The sequence below is a fragment of the Saccostrea echinata genome, unplaced genomic scaffold, assembly GCF_033153115.1.
Source record: "Saccostrea echinata isolate AGI-Se365-2 ecotype Australia unplaced genomic scaffold, CSIRO_AGI_Sech_v1 ptg000033l, whole genome shotgun sequence".
NCBI classification, from domain to species: domain Eukaryota; kingdom Metazoa; phylum Mollusca; class Bivalvia; order Ostreida; family Ostreidae; genus Saccostrea; species Saccostrea echinata.
The window spans coordinates 16864086-16889412 of NW_026889782.1; the positions used below are offsets into that span (position 1 = coordinate 16864086).

A 25327-nucleotide genomic window follows, 5' to 3' on the forward strand; every position below is an offset into this window, starting at 1 on the left:
GAAAACGGACGAAAATAATGCCCTTGCTGTTCATGAGAAGAAGATTTATGATGGAAAAAATCCCCTTCATTTTTCTATGTAAATCATTGGATCCCCATATGTGGCCCCACCCTACCCCAGTGGGTCATAGTTTTAACAAATTTGAAGCTACACTAAGTCTATGTAAAGAAAGTTTCAACTTTTTGGGCCCAGTCAGTGGTTCTTGATAAGACTTTTTTAAAATGATACCACCAAATTTTCACTAATTCTTGATTATCCCCCCTTGAAAGAGGGTGTGACCCTTCACTTGAACAAACTTGAATCCCCTTTACCCGAAGATGCTTTGTGGCAGGGTTGGTTGAAATTGGCCCAGCGGTTCTAGTGAAGAAGACAAAAATGTGAAAAGTTTACAGATGGACAGATGGATGACAAACAAAATGTGATCAGAAAACCAGAAAAACTCAAGTGAGCTAAAAACTGATGATCACAAGTACTTGGAAAGAGTTACAGTATTTGAAAAGCAGTCTTTTTTTTCATGCATTGTTTTCAGAAGCTGAAAAGGTATGACTTGTATCCATGTTGAAAAAACTTCACATTTCAGAAGACAGTATGATTAAAAATAGTTAATCAAGGTGCTTTGAGTAGTAAAATAAGCTAAACTGGTATAGCTAATTCAACCACAGAGCTTAGTGAATTTTAAAATGCACAACCTTTTCAACTCTTAATTATTCTTAAAATATTTATATCATCATTTCTGATTCAAGGGAGAACTAGAGATATGATCAGAAGTATATCCGTTGACTTATAAACATGTACATGTATATTGTGTTTTTTAAGTCATTAATGTTTGTTTGTTGTTAAATGTCCCTCTTGGGAATTTTTCACTCATACGGAGACACCACCACTTAAAAATAATGAAGACGTACAAGTCGGATTTGAGGTTAACATTCATTTTAGGAGTTTTCAACAATTAAGACGTAAAGAGGTAACTCCGTCCCCTTGCCCCTTCTCCTTCCCAGACCCCTGTTTGTTCATGTATGCAAACTAGTCTAATACTTTGGTTTGACATAAAAAAAAAAATGTGAATATATACAAATAGTTTAATGGTCCATCTCTTTGAATGATTTTCATTCCTAATTCTAGGAGGGTACATGGGTTGACCCAAATTCATGAATGAAATGTCAAGTAATCTTATCATTGATGCACTTTTATTTAATTTGATGTAGTCATATTATGAACATTTCCAGAGAGTGGGGATGACCTCCAGGGGTTCATAACCTTAAACCATTAGATGTACATAACATAATAACACAAGAAACAAAATTATGTATAGTCAAATGGAAAAGTTTTCTACTATTTAGGAGTCACATGATCATTTGTCATTTCAGGGACAGGGAGCAGCTAGGGAGATTGGAACCCCCCCCCCCCCCGGAATTTGCAGAGTTATTTAAATAGGACTATATACTGATTTACAGAAGCAAATAATAAATGACTTTGGATGCCCTCCCACTTTAAAAACATGGACCCTACCATCATTGTTTATATTTTGTTTGTTTGGTTTTTTTTTTTTTTTTTTTTTTTTTTTTTTTTGCTCCTCAGGAAATTCTGGGCTGGAATTTTTTTGGACTGAGGTATGGACCCCCCCTCCCCCGGAAAAAAATTCCCGGATCTGTGCCTGTAACTGAATGTAATGTCGACAACGGGAGATAACTCTTCAGAATGTGAAATTCGTCTATTGTGGCATTCGATGATCCACTCTCTACCATCGGCTCATACATTCAGTGTCTGAGAGAGAAACGAACGACAACTCTGCATAGGAGATTGCCGATGATCTTTGATCCTTTTTAAACTTTAACCTAACCATTTGCATTTCGGTTTATTTTACCCCAATCTATACTTAAACTTGTACTTACCGACTGTCATAGGTCCTGTCAACTTCATGAAATATAATCCAATTAAAACACAAAATGAATTAATTTCCACTGATATACATGTAACGCTTCACCATGTCACATGGCATGTGCAATCTAAAAATGATAATGGTAAAACTAGTACTAGCACTGGTAGGGTGACGCAAGCCCAATGTGATGTAGAAATTTTCAAAAAGGTGTTCACATACATGTACAGTACAAGAACAAATTTTAAATTATCATAACAAACGATGTTTTAACATAACGTTGCAATCTAGGCCTATTTCCAAAAACAGGCAAATTGTGTGTGTGTTGGGGGGGGGGGGGGTGTCAAGGCTTTTCAAGGAGGTTTTTGCCTAATCAATACTAAATAAAAGTTTGCACATTTTGATAAATTCATCAAAAACGCTTTGTAATAAAATAATATTATTTGTTGTTGAGAAAATAAATTTTAAAAGTTTCAATTATGGGCCAAAAATTTATATCCCCCCCCCCTCCTTTATCAAAACCTAAATTACATCATTAATTAAATTCTGTTATTTCAGACTGGTAATGAATTAAGTATATGAAATGCGTATAAGAGGTTTATGGGTCACATGGTCACCTGAACATTTTATGCTCGATTTGACGAATACATGTACTGTGTAAATTATAGAATTATTTGGACTTTTTCCTTGGTAAGCCCAATATGAAGGAGTGTGCATTTAGAGGCAAACACCTTAGTGCGGGTATTACTGTCTCATGACAGCATCTAGTTCTATTTGTTTTGCCCAATTCAAGAATAATGGGATCTAGCTCCTTAGAAACCTCACCTAAAACTGTGTCTTAGAGTTTGCTTAACTTATTATTAAAGTAGATGGATCACTAGTTTTTCTTGCATATCTGATTCATTTATCTTTTATAAATTATTGATATTCTGTAGGACTGGACGCTCTCTCTGTGAGAAATTTTTGGCTGGTTTTACATATATGACTGGAGATTGAGTAGTCTTCTCGGGGCTTTTTTTTAATTGTAGTGTCAAGAGAGTTAACACTTTTTTCTGAGATTTCAAAGGTGAAGTAATCTTAGAAGGTACTGCAGATACCAAAGAATCAAAGAATTTCCTTTTTGTGCCTTTAAAGTCTATAAAACAAACCGTAATCCCTAAACCTCCTGTGATAGAGACCTTGATTAGCGAAATTGAATTTCGACAAAAAAAAAGTGGTAGCGGTATGAAGTATGGAGATAACGAACAGTAATCAAGCTCAGAAGTTCATTGAAGAAATGCAAATTGGAAGCATAGAAAACAAGGACTTCTGAAAACATCAGAATTAGGATCAGGTGCCATGGATGAGTGAGCTTTTCCCTGTCGACCGGTCACACCCGCCGTTGTTCTCCTTGTCATGATTGGGTAAATGGAAAAATCCAGTGATGATTCAGTGTGAATATAATGACCTAACAATCTGTATGGAAAACGTCAGTCAACATTCCACTTAACGATAGATTGTATTTGCTTACAAGGACATTGTATTGAACAAAGAATAACGATTTGATTTCGATTTCATCATCTGGTTCTGAAGACTCGGAACTCTCGTTTTTTCACCGGTTGCCTCATTTTCACTCTGTTCCTCTATTTCTTGATCACTAACGGCACCGGCAGCACGGGAGGCAGGGCATCCACTTTTTCCATATTTCTTCTTTGCGATCACTTCTTGTGTTTCTTTCATTACTATTTCTGATTTCCTCTCGTGTGCCTCCGTATTTACATTGTACGTCTTCTGACGGCCTATCGTCTGCGTCTGATTCATGTTCAGTCAACCTGCACGAACACTTGCTTACATCGAAAACAAATTTAGGACAAGTTCTGAATAAATAATCATTTGAATAACATAGAAAACAGTCGTTCATCTGCCCATTGTGAATGATTCTGTAATATTCTGTAATATTATTTTCTGAATTTGATCGTATACGGAAACTAAGGCATGTTTATGGTTATTTAACTCTCGCATATCTAGTACCATCGGCGATGTTGGTTCCATATACCAATATGCCACGGCGACTGATGAATAATTTTGCCGATTAATATTATTGAACGTGTAGAATCGACTTAGGTTACCTAATATCGAGAGTTTGGCGATGTGTGTATTTCATGTTTATTGTGCAGATTTTGAAGCAGACTAATTATTACACGCCTCTTATAGGGAAAATGACGATTATCATTTTTTAAAGAATTGATTCAAAATCAATGTTCACCTTAGAGAATGTTGTAAATGCTACTTCTAGAAAATTATCTAAGATAATTTTAAAATCATTTTTTTTTAAACGTAAAACATCATTTGATTCACCAACTTAGAAGAAATACTTCCACAAGAGGCATAGATAATCAATTCTGTCTCTACTACCACTCTGAGAAATTCCATGAAAATTAACCGCATCAGATGTGAAAAAGAATTCAAGAGGCCTTTCTTCAGAAAGGTGGAAAGACCAAATAAACACAATCACTTGTCTAATGTGGTACCTTTAAAACAAGAAAAAAATATGCGGAACTATATATCATGCCCAGTATAATATTACCTTCCTTATGTCACAACTGTAAATATTGGTATATATACTCCTTGAAGAACAAGTCAAACAGTTGTAGAGTTCGGTACATTTATTCCAATCTGTGAAAAAAATATTGGTGACCTGTAAAAAAAGAGTAATGAAAATAAATGCACTCCTATCCCTATACATACACACTTTTATTTTAGTTACTTTTCTGATCTAATTATTTTTAAGTAAATAATTTTTTAATGAGATATTTAATATATTTAAAGCAACTGTGGTACAAGTTTGTACCGAATAGACAATTAATTAGTCCTGTTATTAAATAAGAAAACTATGTGAAGAAGAAAAAAAATCTGCCTTAGTCCTGGTTTTCCTAAGGTAGAGCGAGTTTGTCCGAATATTTAGCGCCAAGCATGCGCATCCGATGCCAAACTGGCAAAACCACTCAGATACTCCTCATTCTAAATTATCTACCAATAAACTAACTCTAAACCTCACCAACTCTGTCACAAGCACATTTTACCTCTTTTACTCCCAAACCAACCAATGAGCATTCAACACCATATATTTACATTTAGTGTTTCTTTATGAAATCCAATGGAAATCTACAACATTCAAACCCTATAACAAACATGGTACCTTGTCACTTCGCGGTAGAATACACAGTAGGAACTATATAAATTTTCAATACACTAGGAACGACAATATGTATATTGTTTTGGTTCAATCTAAATTATAACAATTACACTCTAAATTTATCTTAAAAGTCTAACGATTATACGTTTAGAAATAATTTGTTAATTTTTCCCCTCGCAATATTCATTTTGCGTTATTTAACTTTCCGCGTCACAACGGTTTTTTTTTACGTCAATTAAGCACACCAGCTCGGAAAGCCGCTAAATTCAAGATTAATAAAATTAACAATTATAAAGAGAGAAAATTAGGAATGTAAATATAAGCATTTAATTCTTATTTTCGGACGTCGTCGGCCATATAAAAGCACCTGGCCTTGCCAACAAATCATACCAAGCTATCGAGCGTTTCAAAGAAAGTGGCTCTCATCAGCCACGTACCTCAAATCACTTGACTCGACACTTATCTATTGTTTCGGTAGTGTGATATATACGAGGTTTATGATTTTGATAGTTTATCAATTAGCTGCAATCCGCCATCATCAGGAGCCTATTTGAACATCTGTTATACAGATTATTAAATTACAAGTAGTTATAAAGAAAGCATTTCACTCAGACTATAATTGTGTTTATTGACACAATAAGTAATTCGGAGGGGTTTGTATTGAAAATTGAAATCAAATCTAGTATGCAGAATGTACATGCTAACTATAGGAGAGAAAAAAAAACCTGCAATGAAGTGATACCAGGGACAAAAAGAATTCCTCTTGTTTTTGTCAAACTACAACCCTGTATACTACATTTAAAAAGAAAACATAAAATACTGGCATACTCTTGCAAATGATGAAGACTGTAAAAAAAAAAAAGTCTTCTCTGAATTACCTATTGCGTCCTACAAACGCAATGAAGACTTGGGTGATATTCTCGTAACCTCAATAATGGAATAATTTTATTCTTTATGTATTGATGTATAAATGCATCAATTTCTGAAGAGGCGGATTTGCAGCAGAGGGAAGAAAATTATTTTTTCATTATAAAATCAATTCGTATTAGTATACCTTGCATCACACCGCCGAAACACAAAATTAGTGTCGAGTCAAGTGATCGGAGGTACGTGGCTGATGGGAGCCACTTTGTTAAATATAAGCATTGAGTTCTTACTTTTGGATATCGTCGGTCCTATAAAAGCAACTGGCCGTGCCGACAAATCATACCGCTCAAATCTGTCGGCAAGGCCAGGTGCTGTTATAGGACCGACGGCATCCAAAAATAAAAATTAAATGCTTAAGAATACGAATGAGATACTCTATAAATATATACATAGTAAATTCTAAAAGACTGTAATAAACTATGGTATATAGATGATAATGAAAATAATGAAATGATGTTTAATACATTAGGTTATTTAATATTAAAACATGAATTATATTTATAAAAATTATTATTTTTTCACCCTGTGACATTTCCCCCTTCTTAAGGAAAATGTCTCCCAACATTTCAAATATGAAATATCACATCTGAAATTATCAATTTAAAATGGTTACTCACATTACTCGACACTGGATCGTTGTAGATGTCTTCTTTTGTAAACAAGAAGATCCTTTATGCATTAGTAGCATAAGTTGAAATGCTTATGATCAATTGAAAGAACAAGTATTCTCAATGTAAAATTATATACTATTTTGAAAAAAAAAAACACGATGTGTATCATAAATAAATTAACTACCTTTAGCTAATTATTAAATTCAAGGTTATGAAACCATAATAAACACACATAGTAAATAAAGTACCTACCCTTGACTACTCACAAGGTCATAAAACAATAAACATACTGTATAACATATATCAGATTATTAACAAAATTAATTTAGTAATGAAATATTAATATCCATTAAAACAATACAAAGCAAACACGGACCTCCAAAAACAGAGGTTGGATCAGGTGCCATGTATGAGTGAGCATCCCCTGCCGACCGGTCAAACCAGCCGTTTGCTCCTTGTCATGATCGGGAAATTAGTAAGAAAATCAGCATTTGACTTAATGATAGATTGTATTTGCTGACAAGGTCATTGTATCGACCATAGAACTAACAAAACGATGACTTTAAACGAGACTGTTGATATTCTTGTTTCATCATCTTGTTTGTCAATAACTCACCTCGTTTAAGAAATTGTTCATGCATAGAGCATGCTCTTGCGTATAAAATCAAATGAGAGATGTAAATCCCGTATGCAGGTGATACGGATATATTGCTACATAAGAAAGGGAAGTTGACGATTGAAAAGTTAATGTCATCACATTTTTCAGAAAGTTTTTGTTGTTTGGTTACCATTAACTCTTTTTCTATAAAAATCCAAATATAAAACCGATGTGTAATTTCTGTGCTGTTTATTTCAAGTTAACTTGGATATATCGAATCGACATATGGATGAAGGTAACTATTGTTAATTGATGAAATATATGGAGATAACGAACAGTATTCAAGCTCAAAATTCCATTAACAATACAAAATAGGAGCAGAGCAAACACGGACCTCCAAAACATCAGAGGTGGGATCATGTGCCATGGAGGAGTGTTGGACTGACAGACCAGATAATATGTCCTCGGACTGACAGACCGAATAATAAGTCGTCGATATATCTAATTGTTATCTTTGAGAATTATACAGTCTATCTGATTGGTTAAGAACATGTCACGTCCGGGAAGACAATTTGTGATGTCTTCCTCACGCTCAGTTGACAACTGCCTTGCCACCCTTCATATTACAATGAAAAAGCGCAAGAGATCGCACAGGGTTACACTTGTGTTGTCTCCCTTAAGATGAAAATAAAGTGTCGTAAGCGAGATAACTCATATTATACAGTTATTGACTTGGTATGAGGACAACATATGATTTATTGGACCTGAAGGTGAAAATGTTGCCCTGAGGGCAACACATTTTCTCGTTCAGGTCCAACAAATCATATGTTAAATTATTAAAACACAGAATTTATTTTTCACAAAACATAATTTTTCCCATGACGCCAACTTTCAAATAGCATACGCGGTAACTCTTGAAACTTCGGCTATTTCCGTGTCACCGATATTGAACGATGACTAGTTACTTGTGACGTAGCAGTGACGTGGTCTAATGATTCTTATGTTGGACTGAGAGACCAGTCTACATTTATTTTATTATTATAAAATCATTAACTCCGTGTGACTTTTTCTTTGTAATAAATACATAGAAAGATATTTAAGGGTATAACAATTATAAATATATAACTGCTATTAATGCGGGATCGGTAAACAATAAATTTTAACTGTACGTCAAAGTTGTCACTTGACATATTTTTAAAGTATGGTATCCGAGCAGTGAGTTGGAGAGTACAAGAGATTTGACTGATAATTTCTACTCCGTCTTATTAATAATTCAAATTCCTCAGGATAATATAACTATTATGAACTGTTAAGAAAATTACCTTTATCTAATTATTATGATGTAATCTAAAAGAAATATCCTGAGTATTGGAAATTCATGATTGATGTAATGGTTTTTAAATTTGTCAATATATATATTCTATTTTTTTCTTCAAAATTGTCACAATAAGATATCTTCAATAATTATAATTCGAAACATAACGTAAATGTTACATTTTACATCGTATGTGACTTTAACAATTATTTATGTAAACTTTTAAGAATATATAAATGAGTGTGATCCTTTTTCCATTCCGGAATTTTTTTTTCTAATATGGTATCGTCAAGAGATACTAGAATTTCAAATAATCAAGACATCATAAAATTTTAATTGTATAAGTAATATTTTAAAAAAAAACATAAAACGTTTTAAAAAAATTGAAAGACATGCAGTTCTGTTACAAGAAATACACCGCTCTCGAACCATATTTTAGTTCTAGGAATTAAGAAAATTGGATACATTTTCAAGGCATAGTGTATCTCATAATTAGATTATGCCCAGGTGGGAGCATCTCGTATGTATCGTTTGTCGCAGATCCAAGAAACCGCCTCGCGTGTGTTGGTTTACGCAGCACAGGTAAGGCTGCAGTAAGGAGGCGGGGCCTAATTTATACGGGAAATGCTAAATATGACATCACACAAAAATATAAGTTCTTCAAATTACCACAAAATGAAATGATTTGCTATTCTAAACTGTTGAATAGCTTTAAACTACATCAATACTAACTAGTGCATGCATTATTGTCGTTGGTTAAATCCCACACAGCAATATATAAACAATTTACTGATCGCAATGCACTTGTCAATGTGACGTCGTGTGTATTGTAAAATTTGACGCAGTTTGTATGCAGTGAGAGGCGGATCAAGTTATATTTATACAATGAGAAAAGTATTTTGTAATTAAATAAAACATAAATTGTATATATATAAGAGGCCATTGACTTGGATGCGATGTCTATTTTATGATTTTATTCATATACTTCCCGTACATTCCCTAGACAAGCGATACTGTCGTATATTTGTATGCAGATTCATTGAAGGGTATTAGAAGGGTCGTAATAAATCGGTATATTGCAAGGGCATACCCTCAATGATTTATGACAAGCTTTTACACATAATCTCAAGAAGTATGAAGATATTTGAAAAGTGCTGCGAACCTGTTGAAATCTTGCAAATGAATGAATTATATCTATATTTAATGTACTTGACCAGCAAAATATTCAACACACGGTCTAACAAATGTAACTTTACCAATTAGATAGTAGAATCTATATAGGTTCGCAGCACTTTTCACAAACTACAAAGAGTGTTGAAAATAATTATATTTAAATCTTAGATTTTTAACTTGGTTTTGCCCTTGCAATATTAGAATTTTTATAGATGATCTCAATACTTCAGGTATATTTGGTAAAACCACATGACTGCCACATCACGTGACAAGTCTAAATAAAAAAATCTAATCGTCCTCAACATGTAGTTTTCAACCACATTGCATTTGTCCGATAATAGTAAAGTCATAAAAAGAAACGCCCGTCCTTGTAAAGAATGAATTTTCTATCTAAAAAATTCGCCGATATTTCCATTTGGCACCTTAACTGTACTGCGTACCAATAATTATTTGTATTTCAAAGATGTGAAAGTGTTAAAATGTAAAACTATTAACCATAAATATTTTTGTTTCAAATTTTCTGACTCTAAAAAAAAAAAACACAGCGTGTGTACGAATGGACTTGTAAAATTTTTATCATGTTAACAACAGTAAACAGTAAACCCTGTGTATGAATTTACTTCTGTGGTTTGTATGACTCATTGTGTACGAATCTGTTTGTGTATGTATTGACTTGTAAATAGATGTAATTTGATGAATATTTATGAGACGATAAATATATTTACAGCAAGAATCAGGAATTAGTCTTTGCGCCCATCAACAAAATATCATTAAAATAACTCGAGAGTATCTGTTAATCATGCATTTTTCATTTTCAAACATCGGATCGAACCAATTTTCATTATTTTGTCTCTACAGAAAATCGCCGCTAGGATCCCCGAGAGGATACTCTGTTGGTTATTCATAACCAAAAGCGGCTTTAAAAGACAGTGGCTTTAAATAGCCACCGTCTAAAAATTACACATGGATAGATAAATCTTATTTTCTTTCTTCCAGAATCATACAGATACTTTCATAACCTGTGATATGGATAATCCTGATGAAACTACTCCAAATGTGAAGGAATTGAAACACTTCTTTTCTAAAAAGATAAGGTCAGTCGTGTATGGGATACTTTGAAGTTATGAATCATATTTATACTGAACTTAATATAGGACTTGGCATTGTGTATCAGTTTTGGTAATCTGCGGGCTGTTAAGTAAAAGAGCAATGTAGAGTAGAATCAACTCTATTTCTTATCAGATAATTCTTCTTTCCCTTTTTGCTGAATGAACACTTAAGAGCCAGTCTACCATGCAGTACTGTCCAAATCGAAGTTTTCCATAATTTGATGAAATTTGGTAGGAAGTAAGACCACATAACATGTAATTGAAAAAAGCCAAAAGTCCCTCCCCCCCTTTATCCAACAACATGGCTGCCATAGGAAACGCCGCCTACATAATGCACGTTTGGTTTATTTCACTCACTGTATTTCCTTTAAGGTATTTTAAAGTGACTAGGTTCTTCTTAATCTGACATTTATCATAATCAAACATGTAACAAACACTGTATCAAGGTGTGACAACTCTGAAAAATTGGCACAATGCCAATGTTGAAGATTTGACAAAATTAGTACACATTGAATGCCGAAAATCTCCCAAGACTAGACTACAAAAATTAAAAGATTTCAAATTGATAGTATTGCCAAACTATAATTCTCAACAAAATATCTGCAAAATATTAAGTTTTGCAACTAATAATTTATGCAGAAAAAGGAATTTACAAAATTACCAATTTTCGAAAAATTCTTCAAACTCAAATGGGATACAAAGTCAAATATAGAACTTAAAATTATAAATACTTATTGTTTGATAAGAAAAAAATGTAACAATTTTCTTCATGGAAATAACTTAAATTGATTTTTTAAAAAAAAAAAAAAATTGAAAATTAAATAAAATGTCAAAAATTACCCCCACATGATCGGGGTTGGCATATTGCAAGTTGTTCATAAACGGAATGATTTTATGATAAATTGTGCTGACTGACTTGCACATTTTCAACAATCATATTGAATAACCATGTTTCCTACATTTTTGCAAGACATTTCCTCTATAATAAAAAATGAATTAAATTGTGTGTTATTTGAGGAAGACTCTGGTACATAATCATTCAAATAAACCATGATACTTAAACACAACCTTAGATAAATTTGCATTCTGCCGCCTGAAATTTTTAATTGGCACACCCTTCTAAATAAACATTTCTGATTTATCAAAATATTGGTAAGAAATACCATATTAAATACTCTCTGGGGGAGTTTAGCAATTATTTTTTTTTTAAATCATAGAGTTTAATTTTCCTACAAACATGTAGATTCATAATGCAATAATTTTGACATAAAAGAGTTAAAAAACAAAGTCTTGTTATTATTAAAATCTGGGATTTTTAAAATTTTTATTTCACATGGGTTTTTTTCTTTATATTTTCTTACTAAAATAATTTTGTAAAATCATTTATTTTAGTAGTTTTAGGAAATAATATTTCTGTGAGGGGTTGATATTTCATGGCTCTGAGGTGTTTAATAGTTACACATTCCAAAATTTACACTTTTAAAAACGAAAAACAACGAACACCCCCTCCCCCTCCTAGAAATTAGTGATTTTATAGTTATTAAACTCCAAATCTGTATGCTTTGTCATCGTGTTAGCCAGTATGTACAACAGACCAATATTTTCAAACTTATATAAAACTTGTATTCTTCTTAATATTTTTTAAACCAACTTTTACATATAGACAAGTAACACAGAATTTATTTATTTCAATCGTAGTGTAAGTAAGAAATAATTATATTAAGTTTGCTCTTTCTTGAACATCTTAAAAACACACACAAGAAGACTGATTGATGAATTATTATTTGACGCCTAGTCGGCAGTATTTCAACCATATTTAGGCGTACACATAATTAATTTAATTTAATTTAATTTTATCTATTGATAAAAATCAAATGTGGAGCAATTAATTCATTGTACATACAGTATACATATATAGTCACATAGATTTTCTAATGTTAAATGCAACGCGTATGAACACGTATGAAGTTACAAATATTTCTTGTTGATTTAACATCTGCTGGATTAAGAATTTCATAAGATATGCATGTATTGTTAAAACGTGTACAATATTCAATTCGTATTTGTTTATAAAGAGGCCATAGAAATAAGAAATGATATTCATCTTCAACAACAGTGTGGCAGTTGATACAATACTTGATATATCTCAGTGAGCTTGAAATAATAGATATCACAGAGTCTGACACATCTGTTTCACATTTTACTAGAAAAAGACGTTAATGGTAACCTAACAACAAAACTTTATGATAAACTTGATGACTTCAATTTTTCAACCGTCATCTTCCCTTACTTATGTATAAATATTACTTATCATCTGCATATGGTTTTATGTCTCTCAGCTGACTCGATACGCAAGAGCATGCACTACGTATGAACAATTCTTAAAACAAGGCAAGCTATTGACAAACAAGTTGATGAAACAAGGATATCAACAGTCTCGTTTGAAGTCATCATTTTGCAAGTTTTATGGTCGATGCATGGTTTTCTTGCAGACTGATTATAGTGTACATTAAAAAATAAAATAATTATATCTTCAATAATCTACAACCTAACGAAAAATTAAGGTCGGTAACTGGGAATTCACTGTAAAAAGATAAATAGAAGAAAGGTTTTGATTACAATTTGCAATATAACTAAACTTGTAGATCATAAAACAGTCATTTGTATTTCTTAATTATGCATTCTCCATATGTTCAAATCAAATATTGTTTTAAAAAACATAAATTGTATACTTTTTTTTCGAAATTAAAGTTAATATAATACTCAAAATAAATATTTAATGAGACATAAATCGCACATTTTGTATATTAACGGAATCAGTTGCAAATCTAATAGAAGAAGGTAAGATATAGTGCAAATCTCTTATCTCTGTTGCAGTATATACAACAATTATCTCATTTAATTTTATGAAATATTTGAATGACAGGGACAGAGCTGCCGGGTTTAAAGATGCTGAAACTCCTGTTAATGTGAAAAAAGTACCGAGGTAATAGATTTGTGAATTTACAGTACTATAATGATCTTTTTTCCTTAACCTTTTATAGATAAAAATGGTATTGTTTCCCTGAATTTTCTAGATAAAAGTGGTATTTTTTCCCTGAATTTTATAGATAAAAAAATCAAAATGTCACAAAATCATGTTATGATTTATGGGGATAAATGATCTTAAGCTTAAAAAAATGTTACTCCTTTTTTCATATTTTGTGTGTTACTAATTTAGCATGTCCTACTCCTAGTAAAGCAGTCCTTTTATCAGGTTTGAACTTTCCCATAAATATTGCATATACATGCAGTATTTGAAATGGTTTTCAAATATATTAATAATGCTGGCTAGAGTAAGGTCGAATATCTTTATAAAATTCACTTTCGGTCGCGTATTTTCATGTCCTAAAAATGAGAACTTGTCCGAGTAAGATCTCAGAAACGGTAAAAAAGTAAGACACCAAACCTACATGAGTAATAGACCTTAAGAAGTATGTGAAACCATTTAGGTTAAGAGCGTCAGCTGTCACTTCAGGTTGTCATACATGTAGAAAGTGATGAAAGAAATCGTCAATTTTATCTTTTCTCTTTTTAAATAAAATCTGCATGATATAATTAAATTTTATTCACAGTTTTGATATGTGTTGGTCTCATCGGAAACAAAAACGACAAGTTCTGGATATAAGAGCAAAACTACGTAATTGTTTTTTTTAAGTTTCCCACAAATATCACTTATAGAAAAAAAATCAAATAATTTTGATATATATTAAAAAGACAGCAAATGTCTAGAGTAGCGATAGGCAGTCACAGTTTTTCTGCATCATGTGAAAATCGTACGTTGCCGTCAATTCCGGTCGTACTCCTCCTAGGCGTATCCAACCTCTGGTATTTCCAGGAATCCGTGTTTTTTTTTTTTTTTTGCCCTCTTCACAGAATTGTATTGTTTATAGATTTTTTTTTAGATCGGTCACTGTTCGATATCTTCATTATTTTTCATTATTATTATATAGACAGAAACATTAAAACACTTTCTTAAATAAGAAATAAAACTATAAAATAAATAAAACAAAAAAAATTAATAAAACAAATTAATAAAGACTTAATCAGAAAATGATGATTAAATAATTTTTTGCACCTACATTATCAGATACTATGACCTGGTTAAAATGATTCATGGGACCATGTGTCCTTCGTCCCCTTAATTCTCAAAAAATGTCATTTAAAATACATGCAAATTTTGCGAGAAATGAGTTTTGTTGTATTGTTACTGCTTTGGAAATCAATTTATAATATTTCCTTTTTTTGCTCAGGAATATACGTTCAGCTCAGGTTGCAGTTGGGAATGTACAAGAAGGTCCTGAAACACATCTTGATCAAGATACGAAGTCACTGCTTTATAAAGAGAGTAAAATGTAATTGTATACTATGATCCTTTTTCACTTGGTAAATAATTATTCTTATATAACGTGAAAGATAAACTTGCCAGAAAATATATTTTGTACTGTATAAATTTGCCATGATTGTGGAAACTGCAAAGTTCAAAACAATGTGTCTCATGAGCAAAGAGATTAAGTTAATTCAAATGTTGTTTGGCGACTCTTAATTTGGAATTTTTTTTTATGTATTTTTGGAAAATACATAAGCATGAGGTAATCTCAGTTTTCCGAGACTTTAAAAGGCCTTTGGTTGCCCTCCCCATGAAGTACTTCCTTTTGAAGCTAAAAGCCTATGGCTTATCAAAATCAGCACAAGATATGCCGAAAAGATACCTCTCACAAAACAATGTGTTAAAATAATTCATCATAATAGTGACATGTGAAACATCATTAAAGGTGCCCAGCAAGGATCTATTCTTGGTCCCCTACTATTTAACATACTTATAAACGTTATTCTTTGTAGATAAATTAATGTAATGATTATGCAGATGATAACACATTATCAAAGTCTGATAAATCTTTTGAACGGGTTGTAACAACTCTAGAATATGACAGTAGATCTGTCATTAGATGGTTGTTGAAACACATTAAATGCAGGCTACCTCTGAAAATTTTCAGGAATTTCTACTGGGAAGATAAAAAAAGTAAAAGCATAGTTTTCGATTTAGATGCAATCCAACTTCCCTGTGGCGATGAGGTTAAACAACTAGGCATTACTCTTGACTTCAGGTTATCTTTTGATACACATATTACAAATATGTGTAAAAAGGGCAGCAAGGGAACAAAATATTCTTAAATGAATAGGAAAGCATTTAAATAAGTTAGGGAAACTTACAATATATCACGTATTCATATGTCAAACTTAAGTTATTCTCCTTTAACATGGCACATCTGTACTGAGCAGAATACTCGGATGATTAATTAAAACCAGGAAAGAGCATTAAGGTTCATCCAGGAAGATTATAAATGCTCATTTGAAAGTTTATTACATAAATCTGAACTACCATCTCTGAAGAATCGAAGAATGCGTACCATTTCTCTAGAAACTTTTAAAATTATCCAAGTTTAAAGTTCATTCTTGCGAGACTTAGTTGTTTAAAAAAATAATTCATACAATTTTAGATATACAAATACTGCAGAGGCCCCAAAACCAAGAACAACAAGGTATGGAGTAAAATAGTTCAGGTGTGAGGCAGCAAAGCTATTAAACTCTGTCAAATGAAGTCAGGAAATTTTCCTCTTTCAATCAAATATTCAAACTACATTTCAATTTTCTGTGGCGAACTAAATTGTAAATACAGTTCTTGCAGACTTCAGACTTTTATGCCTCATATCTAATGTCTCCCCTTTGTTGCTTACTGCTTGCTGGTTTTAAGTTATAATTTTACTATATTAGTGCTGTCTTAACCCCCCTCTTTTAGTTCTTGTGTAAATTATTTACGTTGTATATATATGTTTGTGTTTTCTAGTCTTGTGTCATTTTTTTGTTCTTTTTATTTGTGTTTATAAGTGTATAATGCTCCTTTCTATATATGTGCTTCTGTTTATAACGTGTAAGTTAATGTATGTTTTGTCTTATATGCATATGTACATTTTATGTGTGCTAAATGTGTATCTGTGTTACCAGCCAGTTAAAGAGTTTTGAAGCTCATGTTTTTTTGCTTAATGAAATATGCATGGAAATAACGAACAGTATTCAAGCTCATAGTGCATTTAAACAATACAAATCGGGAGCAGAGCAAACACGGGCCTCAAAGAAACATCGAAGGCGGGATCAGATGGCATGTATATAAATGTATATAACTATAATAAAAATTTAGAAATACTATTTCTTAAACATAGCCAAAAATTCAACTCTGGTATCAGAACGATGTGGTGTATGGCTTTGAATGAATTATTTTATTTACCACTGTATTTGAATCATAATCTCAATATAATTATCAATACACATGTATATAACATCTCATTTAAAGAGAGGTCCTTTTCTAACATACATGAACAATTTTCATTATATAATGTTTATAGAATTTGACATGAAAATATTGAATTTATTATATAATACGGTGAAGAAGTAAGCTATGAAGAAATTGGCATATTAATGTGGATAATTCTGAAATTGTTTAATTCCGTTTATTTAATATAAAAATACTATGAACATCAGTTTATTTCGTGCATTTTTTTTAAATTTCAGTATACCACTTTCCTCAAAAGAAGATCTAACAGACATTCCACGGATAAATCTAATTTTTGACCTTTTAGAAGACCTCTTAAGTTCAAAAGAATTTGAAATACTTATCCCCGAATTTTGTGAATCATTCCCAAACTATTCTGAAGAACTAAAGAAAAGACGTGGAGATTTAAATAGGAACGACCTTTGTATCATCATTGCAGGTAAAATGATAAAAGTCTTTATAATATGTTCAAAACTTCTAAAAGTATAAAAAGATATATATTAAATTTTTTGTTAAAAAACCGTCTTTAAAATTATATCCTTTTTATTGCTTTTCTTGCATTGTAAAATCTTAGGAGAAACAAGTGCTGGAAAATCAACGCTTATAAATCGATTGGTGGGAACATCATTATTTAAGCCGCAGCTTGCCGAGTCAACTTCCACTATTTGTAGAATTCGCAATTCAAACGACCCTATTAGAAAGATATCATACAAAGTCGTAAATAAGGAGAACGAGACAGTAGAGGAGAGGAGTATCGACCCAGGATCAGAGGGAACATTCGTTAAATGTCTTCAGAGATATGTCGATAAAGATAATGATCATGTTTCTAAAGGGATAGATCATGTGGACGTTAGTCTATATGTGCCTTTCCTTAAGGTATACCCATAAAGATTGATTGATTGTTGTTGTTGTAAATCATTCAAGTTTTTTTGCTCATATAGAGAAGTCATCATATTCCGATGAGGGGCTTCAAATTAAAACTTTAATTCTGTTCTCAGGGTCATATATATATTTAAAGTACCTAACGGAAAGAAAGTCTTTGTATATTGAGGGGAATAAATGGGGAAAAAAATCTAATGAGAAATGAACCCCCTCCCCCCAATCCCAACAAAGAAATTTTATAGATTGTTTCAATACTTCAAATGAAGAAATGCATGCAAAGTTGATCATGGTAGTTTTATTCACAGATTTTTTTTTCATTTTAGGGAAACACAATGCTTGTTGATACTCCAGGAATCGGTGGAAGTTTGGAGCTTTCAGACAAAATGATGAAATACCTACCTAATGCAGTGTCGTTCATTTTTGTTTCCAATGTCACGAATGCTGGAGGAGTGCAGAATGATAGGGTAACAATTCTAATATATGATCCTATATGCGATATATAATATAAAACTCTATAACCATATTTGTAGTTTAAATTTTTCATTTTAAATGATCGCTTTTCTATGACCATGAAAACATCATTTATGTTCCACAAAAAAAAATCTATGCGCTGCTAACATCAATACACTTTTTTTATGAAATATAATTGACCATGAATTACAGAATGAACCGCAAAATTCTTTTATGATTCAGCTCGTCAAAATTATTCAAGAAGTCTTAAGATTGCATGAAGAAAAAGACATTCCTTGCTTTGATCCAGTAGATGCACTATTTGTTTCTAACAAGTGGGATGCAATTCATCCTAGCGAGAGAGACGATGCATGGATTGGTGTTCAGAAAGAGTTAAGAAAACATTGGCCTGTTTCAAATACAACGAATATTTTTAGAACAACCCTAAAGAGTGTAAGTCTGAAATACTTTATATTAACAAATACTGTGGAATCATTAACACTTAATGGGACCAATTTTCGTGCATTGCGTAAATTTTACAAATTCGTGGGGACCTAATTTCGTGTATTCTCTTATACCTACAAAACGAAATGAGTTTGTATCCCTAATTTATTAATTTATGGAGGATGTAAATTCGTTGATGAGAGGTACCCACGAATTCCAGGAAAATTGAGCCACCACAAAATCCAATGATGTCACTGTATTAAGTATTATTGGCAGAGTTTATTACAGTACCTAATGTTTACACTGTTCTGTTACATACCATCAACAAAAAAATTAAAAAAAAAAAAAAAAACTAGCATATCCCTCCATCCAAATGTAGATCTGATTTAAAGTAAAGTTTTTTTCCTTACTTAAACAGACTTTCCTCACAGTTGGAAAGAGACGTTATTTTGGAAGCCCTAAGCATATATTTATTTTATACGTGTTTTAGGCAAAAGAGTCTGAAGCAGAATTTGAAAATGAATACAAAAGATTGGAAAGACGACTGTCAGAGATTCTCGAGAAAAACCTATACATACGACAGTTCCAACATGAAAAGTATGCATTTATATACTAAAAGTATAAATCATTTTTGTTATTGATTAAATTTTACCTTCATTGAGTTCTTAAAAAGAAGAATCAATTTCAATAAAGTTACTATTATGAACATGCTTATACAACTGCAATATCCTTTCACAGTTATTTACTTCCGTCTTTAGAAGAATTGCGATAATAACCGTAGAGTAATTATGTGACTTCTCTGCTGAATTAAATAACTAATAATGAAAAAGTGAATATAACGACCAGTGGCCGATCTTAGTTATAAATGTTTTAAGCAAAACAATTAGTACAAAGGCAAACAAGATTGGACTCCTGGAAAAACCAGAGGTGAGATCAAATGCCAAGGAGTAGTGAGTATCCACTGACAAACGGTCACATCCAACATGATTCCTCTGTATTGATCATGTAAACGGAGTAATCCTTAGCTAAAATAAAAATAAAACCAATGTCCTCACATTTAGAATGGAACATATAATCAAGTTATGACCCAAAGATAGGTTGTATTTACAAAGGAAGTCATTAAAACGTCACTGAATTTTTTTGAAAATGTTGATTTAATTGAGCATGTTTAAAGCCCCGTAACATGAACTTTTATATCAGAAGTCCGCCTTGGTTCAATTTTGAAACACTCAGAACATGCTACTACCTACCCAATCAGCTGAAAGACAAACATTATATTCAGCTGATATTGAAATATTACTGCATAAGTAGCGGAACTTGATGATGGAAAACCTGAATAAATAACTCTAGGAGTGAAAGTTACCCTTTTCTCAGTTGTTCTCCAAGTGTGAGGTAATAATAATTTATACACTTTCATTCAAAGCAAAATGTATTGTTTTTTCAGCAAAACAACTTAATAAATATGTTTTAAATATGTTTACTTTCAATAAAGATTTCTAAGGAACATGCTGAAAACAATTGAGGTGACTGTTAAAGGACGTCTACATGTTGCTGCAATGTCAAAAGATGTCTGTACAAAAAAGATGGAAAATTTAGAAACACAAATTTTAATCCTTAGAGAGAGGATGACAACGGTAACTTTATATTAATTATTGTCTAAAAATCTATCTGAAAGAATAACACTTATGTAACTCAAAAAAAAAATTGCTTGTTATATCTTTACTAAATTAACATGGGTTTCTATTGAATCGAAATTATTAGAATCTAAAAGAAATTTGCATTAAAAAAAACGTTGTTTTTTTTTAAATTCATGTTTGGTATTTCATTAGTTTTGGTCATCTGAGTCACTCAAATGACTTTTCGCTTTCTGTTTTCGATCGTCGTCGTGCATAGTGTCCTCATTTGTAAACTTGTGAATTTTTCACTTTTTCTCTTTAACCACTGAGTCAATTTTAACAATTTTTGCATATAAAATCAATAGGTGGAGGGGGACAAAAATTTTTAATTTCATGGTTCCCTCAAGGGGACTGTTGGTTAGGGCTAAAATCATCAATATTAGTGCTTTCTTTGTAAATCTTCTCCTCTAATCCTCGACATCAGGCAGTCAAACTGTTGGTAAGATCGTAATAAGCATTCGACTCTTTACCTAAATTGTGAAATACAAGGCCTCACAGTTAGGGTTTCTGGAGTTTTGACGGCTTCTAACAGTTAAAATGCGTCAGTTCTTTCACAATCTTTTCTAGCCCTGTATATATAGCAGATAAACAAGATGCATCGTTATGATGCGCAAGGGTGCCTAATTCCAACTTTTGAAATTATGACCCCAGAGTCAGGTGTAAGGGAGGGATTTATTGATAAAATGATTTTTTTTTTTCATTGAAAATCCTCTTCTCTTCTCGTGGGTATTAAGAAAACAATAAAAGTAAATAGTTATGATGAGCAAGGGTGCTTCATCCAAAACTGTTAATTTCATGAGCCCTAGTTGAGGGGTTCTGGTGTTAAGTTGGGGTTCTATTACATGTGTAATCATATATTGACAATGTATTATTTCTTTTAAAATCTTCTTCTCTGCTCCTGGATGTTTAGCAGATAAACTAAATGTGGTTATGATTAGCCAGCAAATGTTGTGCTTTCTCAAAAATTTTGAAATTTGTTTTAAGGGTGTTTGGAAAGAAGGGAGCTCTTTTGATTTTATGGTGAAAATACATTATCTCTTTGAAAATCTTCTCTGTTCCTTGGCATCTAGAAGGTAAACGAAGTAACAGCTGTAATAAGCAAAGTTATTTTTAACAGATTTTTGAATTTCGGCTCCACTTACTCACGTGATTTGGTGCTGTGCAGTGCTATCGCAATTTGTATTCCACTGGGAGAAGTAAATCACTGTAAATAAAGTAAACGAATCAATTGAATATGCAAGAAATTTTATAATATATAAAACCAAAAAGTACTTTTTTTGTTGTAAATTGTCAGACAGATTTGTAAATGATAGATATATAAAAATAATACAGAAATATTTTATCTCTGTATAATCAATATTCTTCAAATACCAGGAGAGGCCATTGTGGTAGGGAATGAGATAGGGTTTACCAATAGTGTTCAAGCACTATTGTTTTCTTTAGTCTGTGTGGTGATAGTGACAAATTGAGGCAAGCACAGGCAAGTAAATAGATTTGGTACTGAGTTATAGACTAATTCTGTTGTTAATCTCCGATCATCCTTTTAGCTTGGACAACATTGCTCCTTCTATCAGTTTACATCGTTTTATTTTAATTCTTCTATGGATCCTTTATAGTGTTGTATTTTACTCAGGCCACCGTTAAGGCTCTTGGGCCTTAAAGTGAATTCATGATCAAAACAATTCTTTTTTATCGCTATGTAAAAGATTTACAAAAACAGATCAACTGCTTGGGATATCATTTTAACATTCAGACTAGTGTCAAATCTTTATTTGTTTTTAAGCCTTATCAGAGTGATAAACAATATTATGATGCTTTATATAGCACTCCATATTGATCTTAAATATGGAAAATTATTTTTGATCATTTATAGACCAAAAACGATCTCAACCAGCTCATATCTGACACACTAACACAGCTTAGTCAGACGCTTATCGAAGAATTGAATTCTGATGATGGAAAAGAAAGGATCCTCAACCCACCGGGCAAAAAGGAAGTAGCCTCTGTCCATTTCCTGAAAATGCTAGATGAAATAAAAGAAAGACTTTACTCACATACTATTGAATGGAAAAGAGGAGAAGTTGTCATCGAAAAATTAACATTTGTCTTAGAAAGGATCAAAGAATGTTTTTCTGATATCCAAGAAGAAATTCAAAGAATCCAAAACAATATGACAGGATCACAAGAGAAAAAAACACAAGAAAAAGCTGTTTCCTTCGAGTTAGACTCTCCCGTTATAGTCGGTGTGTTAGAATCGGCCCCGAAATGGATTGGAGTTTTATCTGCAGCTAAAAGAATCTGTGCAGTAGCCGAGTTTATGCTTTCGCCAATGACTCTAATGAAAATAAAGAAATGGACAACCGAGGAAAAGAAATTGATTATTATTGATGCAACATACAGAGATCTTGTGAAACAATACAATATTGAAAAAGTAAAGTCAGACCTAGAGAGCACTTACGGAACTCACTACAGAAAACTTGTGGAAAGATTATTTAATAAAATAATTGAAAAGCAGATTACTAACATAACGAGGACAATTTTGAGATTGAAAGGTGAATGTGAATGTTTCCAGAATTGGAAAAGCGAACTCGAACATCTCTTGAGTAGCCTAAACGAGATTCAAAAACGCATCAGTTAAATTGGTCAAAGCTGCATGCCGTTACTTCTTTTTTCGTCATTAAAGGGGGAACTATCTAAACAAAAATTTTTCGACATTAAAGAGGGAACTATCTGAACAATAATTTGTACTATTTGATATAACTTTGTGCTTAAAAATAGATGATTGAAAAATATTCAAAAGAATATAATGAACATTTCAAAGATTGAAAAATAATTATATATATATATATATATATATATATATATATATATATATATATATATATATATATATATATATATATATATCCAAAGCCTCTTTTTGATAAAAGAATAAAAAACTTTCAAAACCACTTTTTGAATTAGTTCGACCGTGTTGCCGGCCTTCATCAGTCATGTTAAATTAGTTAATTAAATTATATTAATTAATTAATATATATATATATATATATTTTCGACAAATGAAAGAAATGAAAAAAGGAAGTCATATCAAAATTAGAAAAAAGCAAGGCAAAATGTTACTATGTTCTCCAGGTTTATAGCATGTTCTTGTCAAAGAGGTGTTTATATTTCATGAAATATGTGCGGTTTACGAATGATGTTGACATTTATATTATATTGATGGAATTCAGCTGCTATATAGATTTATTTTTTAAAGAACCCCTAGTTATTAACTAATTAGTTAAATGTGTTAAGGTATAAGAGCACATTTTAGATCTTCCTCTGTAGTATGTGTTATACAGGTTCACTATTTTGTTCAAAATGTCATGGTTAAAACATGAACATGTAAAATCGGGGAGGGGGGATTTTCATCCTTTGCTAACACTGGATCATAATTTTTCGTGGAATGTCATTTAGTCTGTTGGACTGATATGTATTGTAAAACTCCGGATGAAACATCAATAAGAAAGACATTTTAGGTAACTTCTCGATAATCTAAATAACCCATTATTTATATTATCATTTCAACCCTACTCCTAGATGGAGCGCTCTCTCCGTGATCGGAAGGTCGTGTGTTCGAATCACGGCCGCGACTGACCTAAGTCGATAAAAAATAGGAAACAACTGTTCCTTTGCCAAGCTCTCGGCACTTTGAAGTGAAAGTTGTGGGTCACTCGGATGAGACCTTAAAAACCGAGGCCCCGTGTCACGGTAGGCGTTGGCACGATAAAGAACCCTCACTGCTCAATGGTCCTAAGTGCCGAGTAAAGGTCTAAATTTGAAGCCCTTCACCTGTATATGGTGACGTCTCTATATGAGTGAAAAAATTTCTCGAATGGGACGTAGGATAAGATACAGTCAATCAATCTAATCACAGATGTATTTAAGTAAGAAAGGAAAACATCTTCAAACAATAAGGGGATGCATTGATCGTAAATGATAAATTTCACATGGTACCAAATGCTCTACCAAGCCCTTAACTTTACTCCTTACAAAAAATAATAACTGCTGTAAAGGAGAAACTTCAGACGTACTGTGTATATTCTTATAGTGGTGTTAAAGACATGTGAACTTTAAAAAAATTCATAATCACAGAGTTTTTCTAAAGTCAATAACATCAAAACCTACGACTTTTCCACATTTTATACAACCATTTTTACGATGAATTAAGAACTAGGCATTTTGAGATCATAGACAATTGCTTCTGCAATAAAAATGGAACTCGGAAACTTTTGATTGGTCATCAGCAAAATTACTTGATTAAAAATAACTCTAATTCAAAAACACTCTGGAGTAAAATGATGTAAAAAAGGATGCTTGAATTCCTCATTGACAACATTTATGTAGTCTTTGGAAACAAGGACTTCCAACAAACTGTTGGAATTCCAATGGACCCTAACCGTGCTACTTTATTAGTTGACCTGTTTTGCATTCCTGTGAAGCAAAAAAGTTGAAGTGCATATTAATTTAAAGGTCTCAGAGCCCAATGTTTATTAACTTAGTAGGGCATAAAATCTTGAGGGGTCGATTTCGGATCCAAAACAATCTCCATTTCTGCACAGGACTGGTAACTGACCCACTAGTACTCTACCCTCAAAACTTCAGACCCAGGGTTAGAGGACTTATTATTATACAGTGGGCATAAAATCTTGGGGGTGTATCTCGGCAACTAGAGATAATAG

The 25327-nt window shown here is 32.2% G+C and overlaps 1 protein-coding gene across 1 annotated transcript; it reads left to right on the forward strand.

Annotated features, from left to right (window-relative positions):
- The first annotated feature begins 10689 nt into the window (after positions 1–10689).
- Positions 10690–23272, forward strand: LOC133198710 (uncharacterized). Its single transcript, XM_061334728.1, has 11 exons — positions 10690–10769; positions 13711–13770; positions 15077–15178; positions 16325–16366; positions 17394–17593; positions 17729–18030; positions 18360–18500; positions 18730–18939; positions 19421–19527; positions 20423–20564; positions 22480–23272. The coding sequence occupies exons 1-11, from the start codon at positions 10702–10704 to the stop codon at positions 23242–23244; spliced, it is 2139 nt and encodes a 712-aa protein (XP_061190712.1). The 5' UTR covers positions 10690–10701; the 3' UTR covers positions 23245–23272.
- Positions 23273–25327: the final 2055 nt, after the last annotated feature.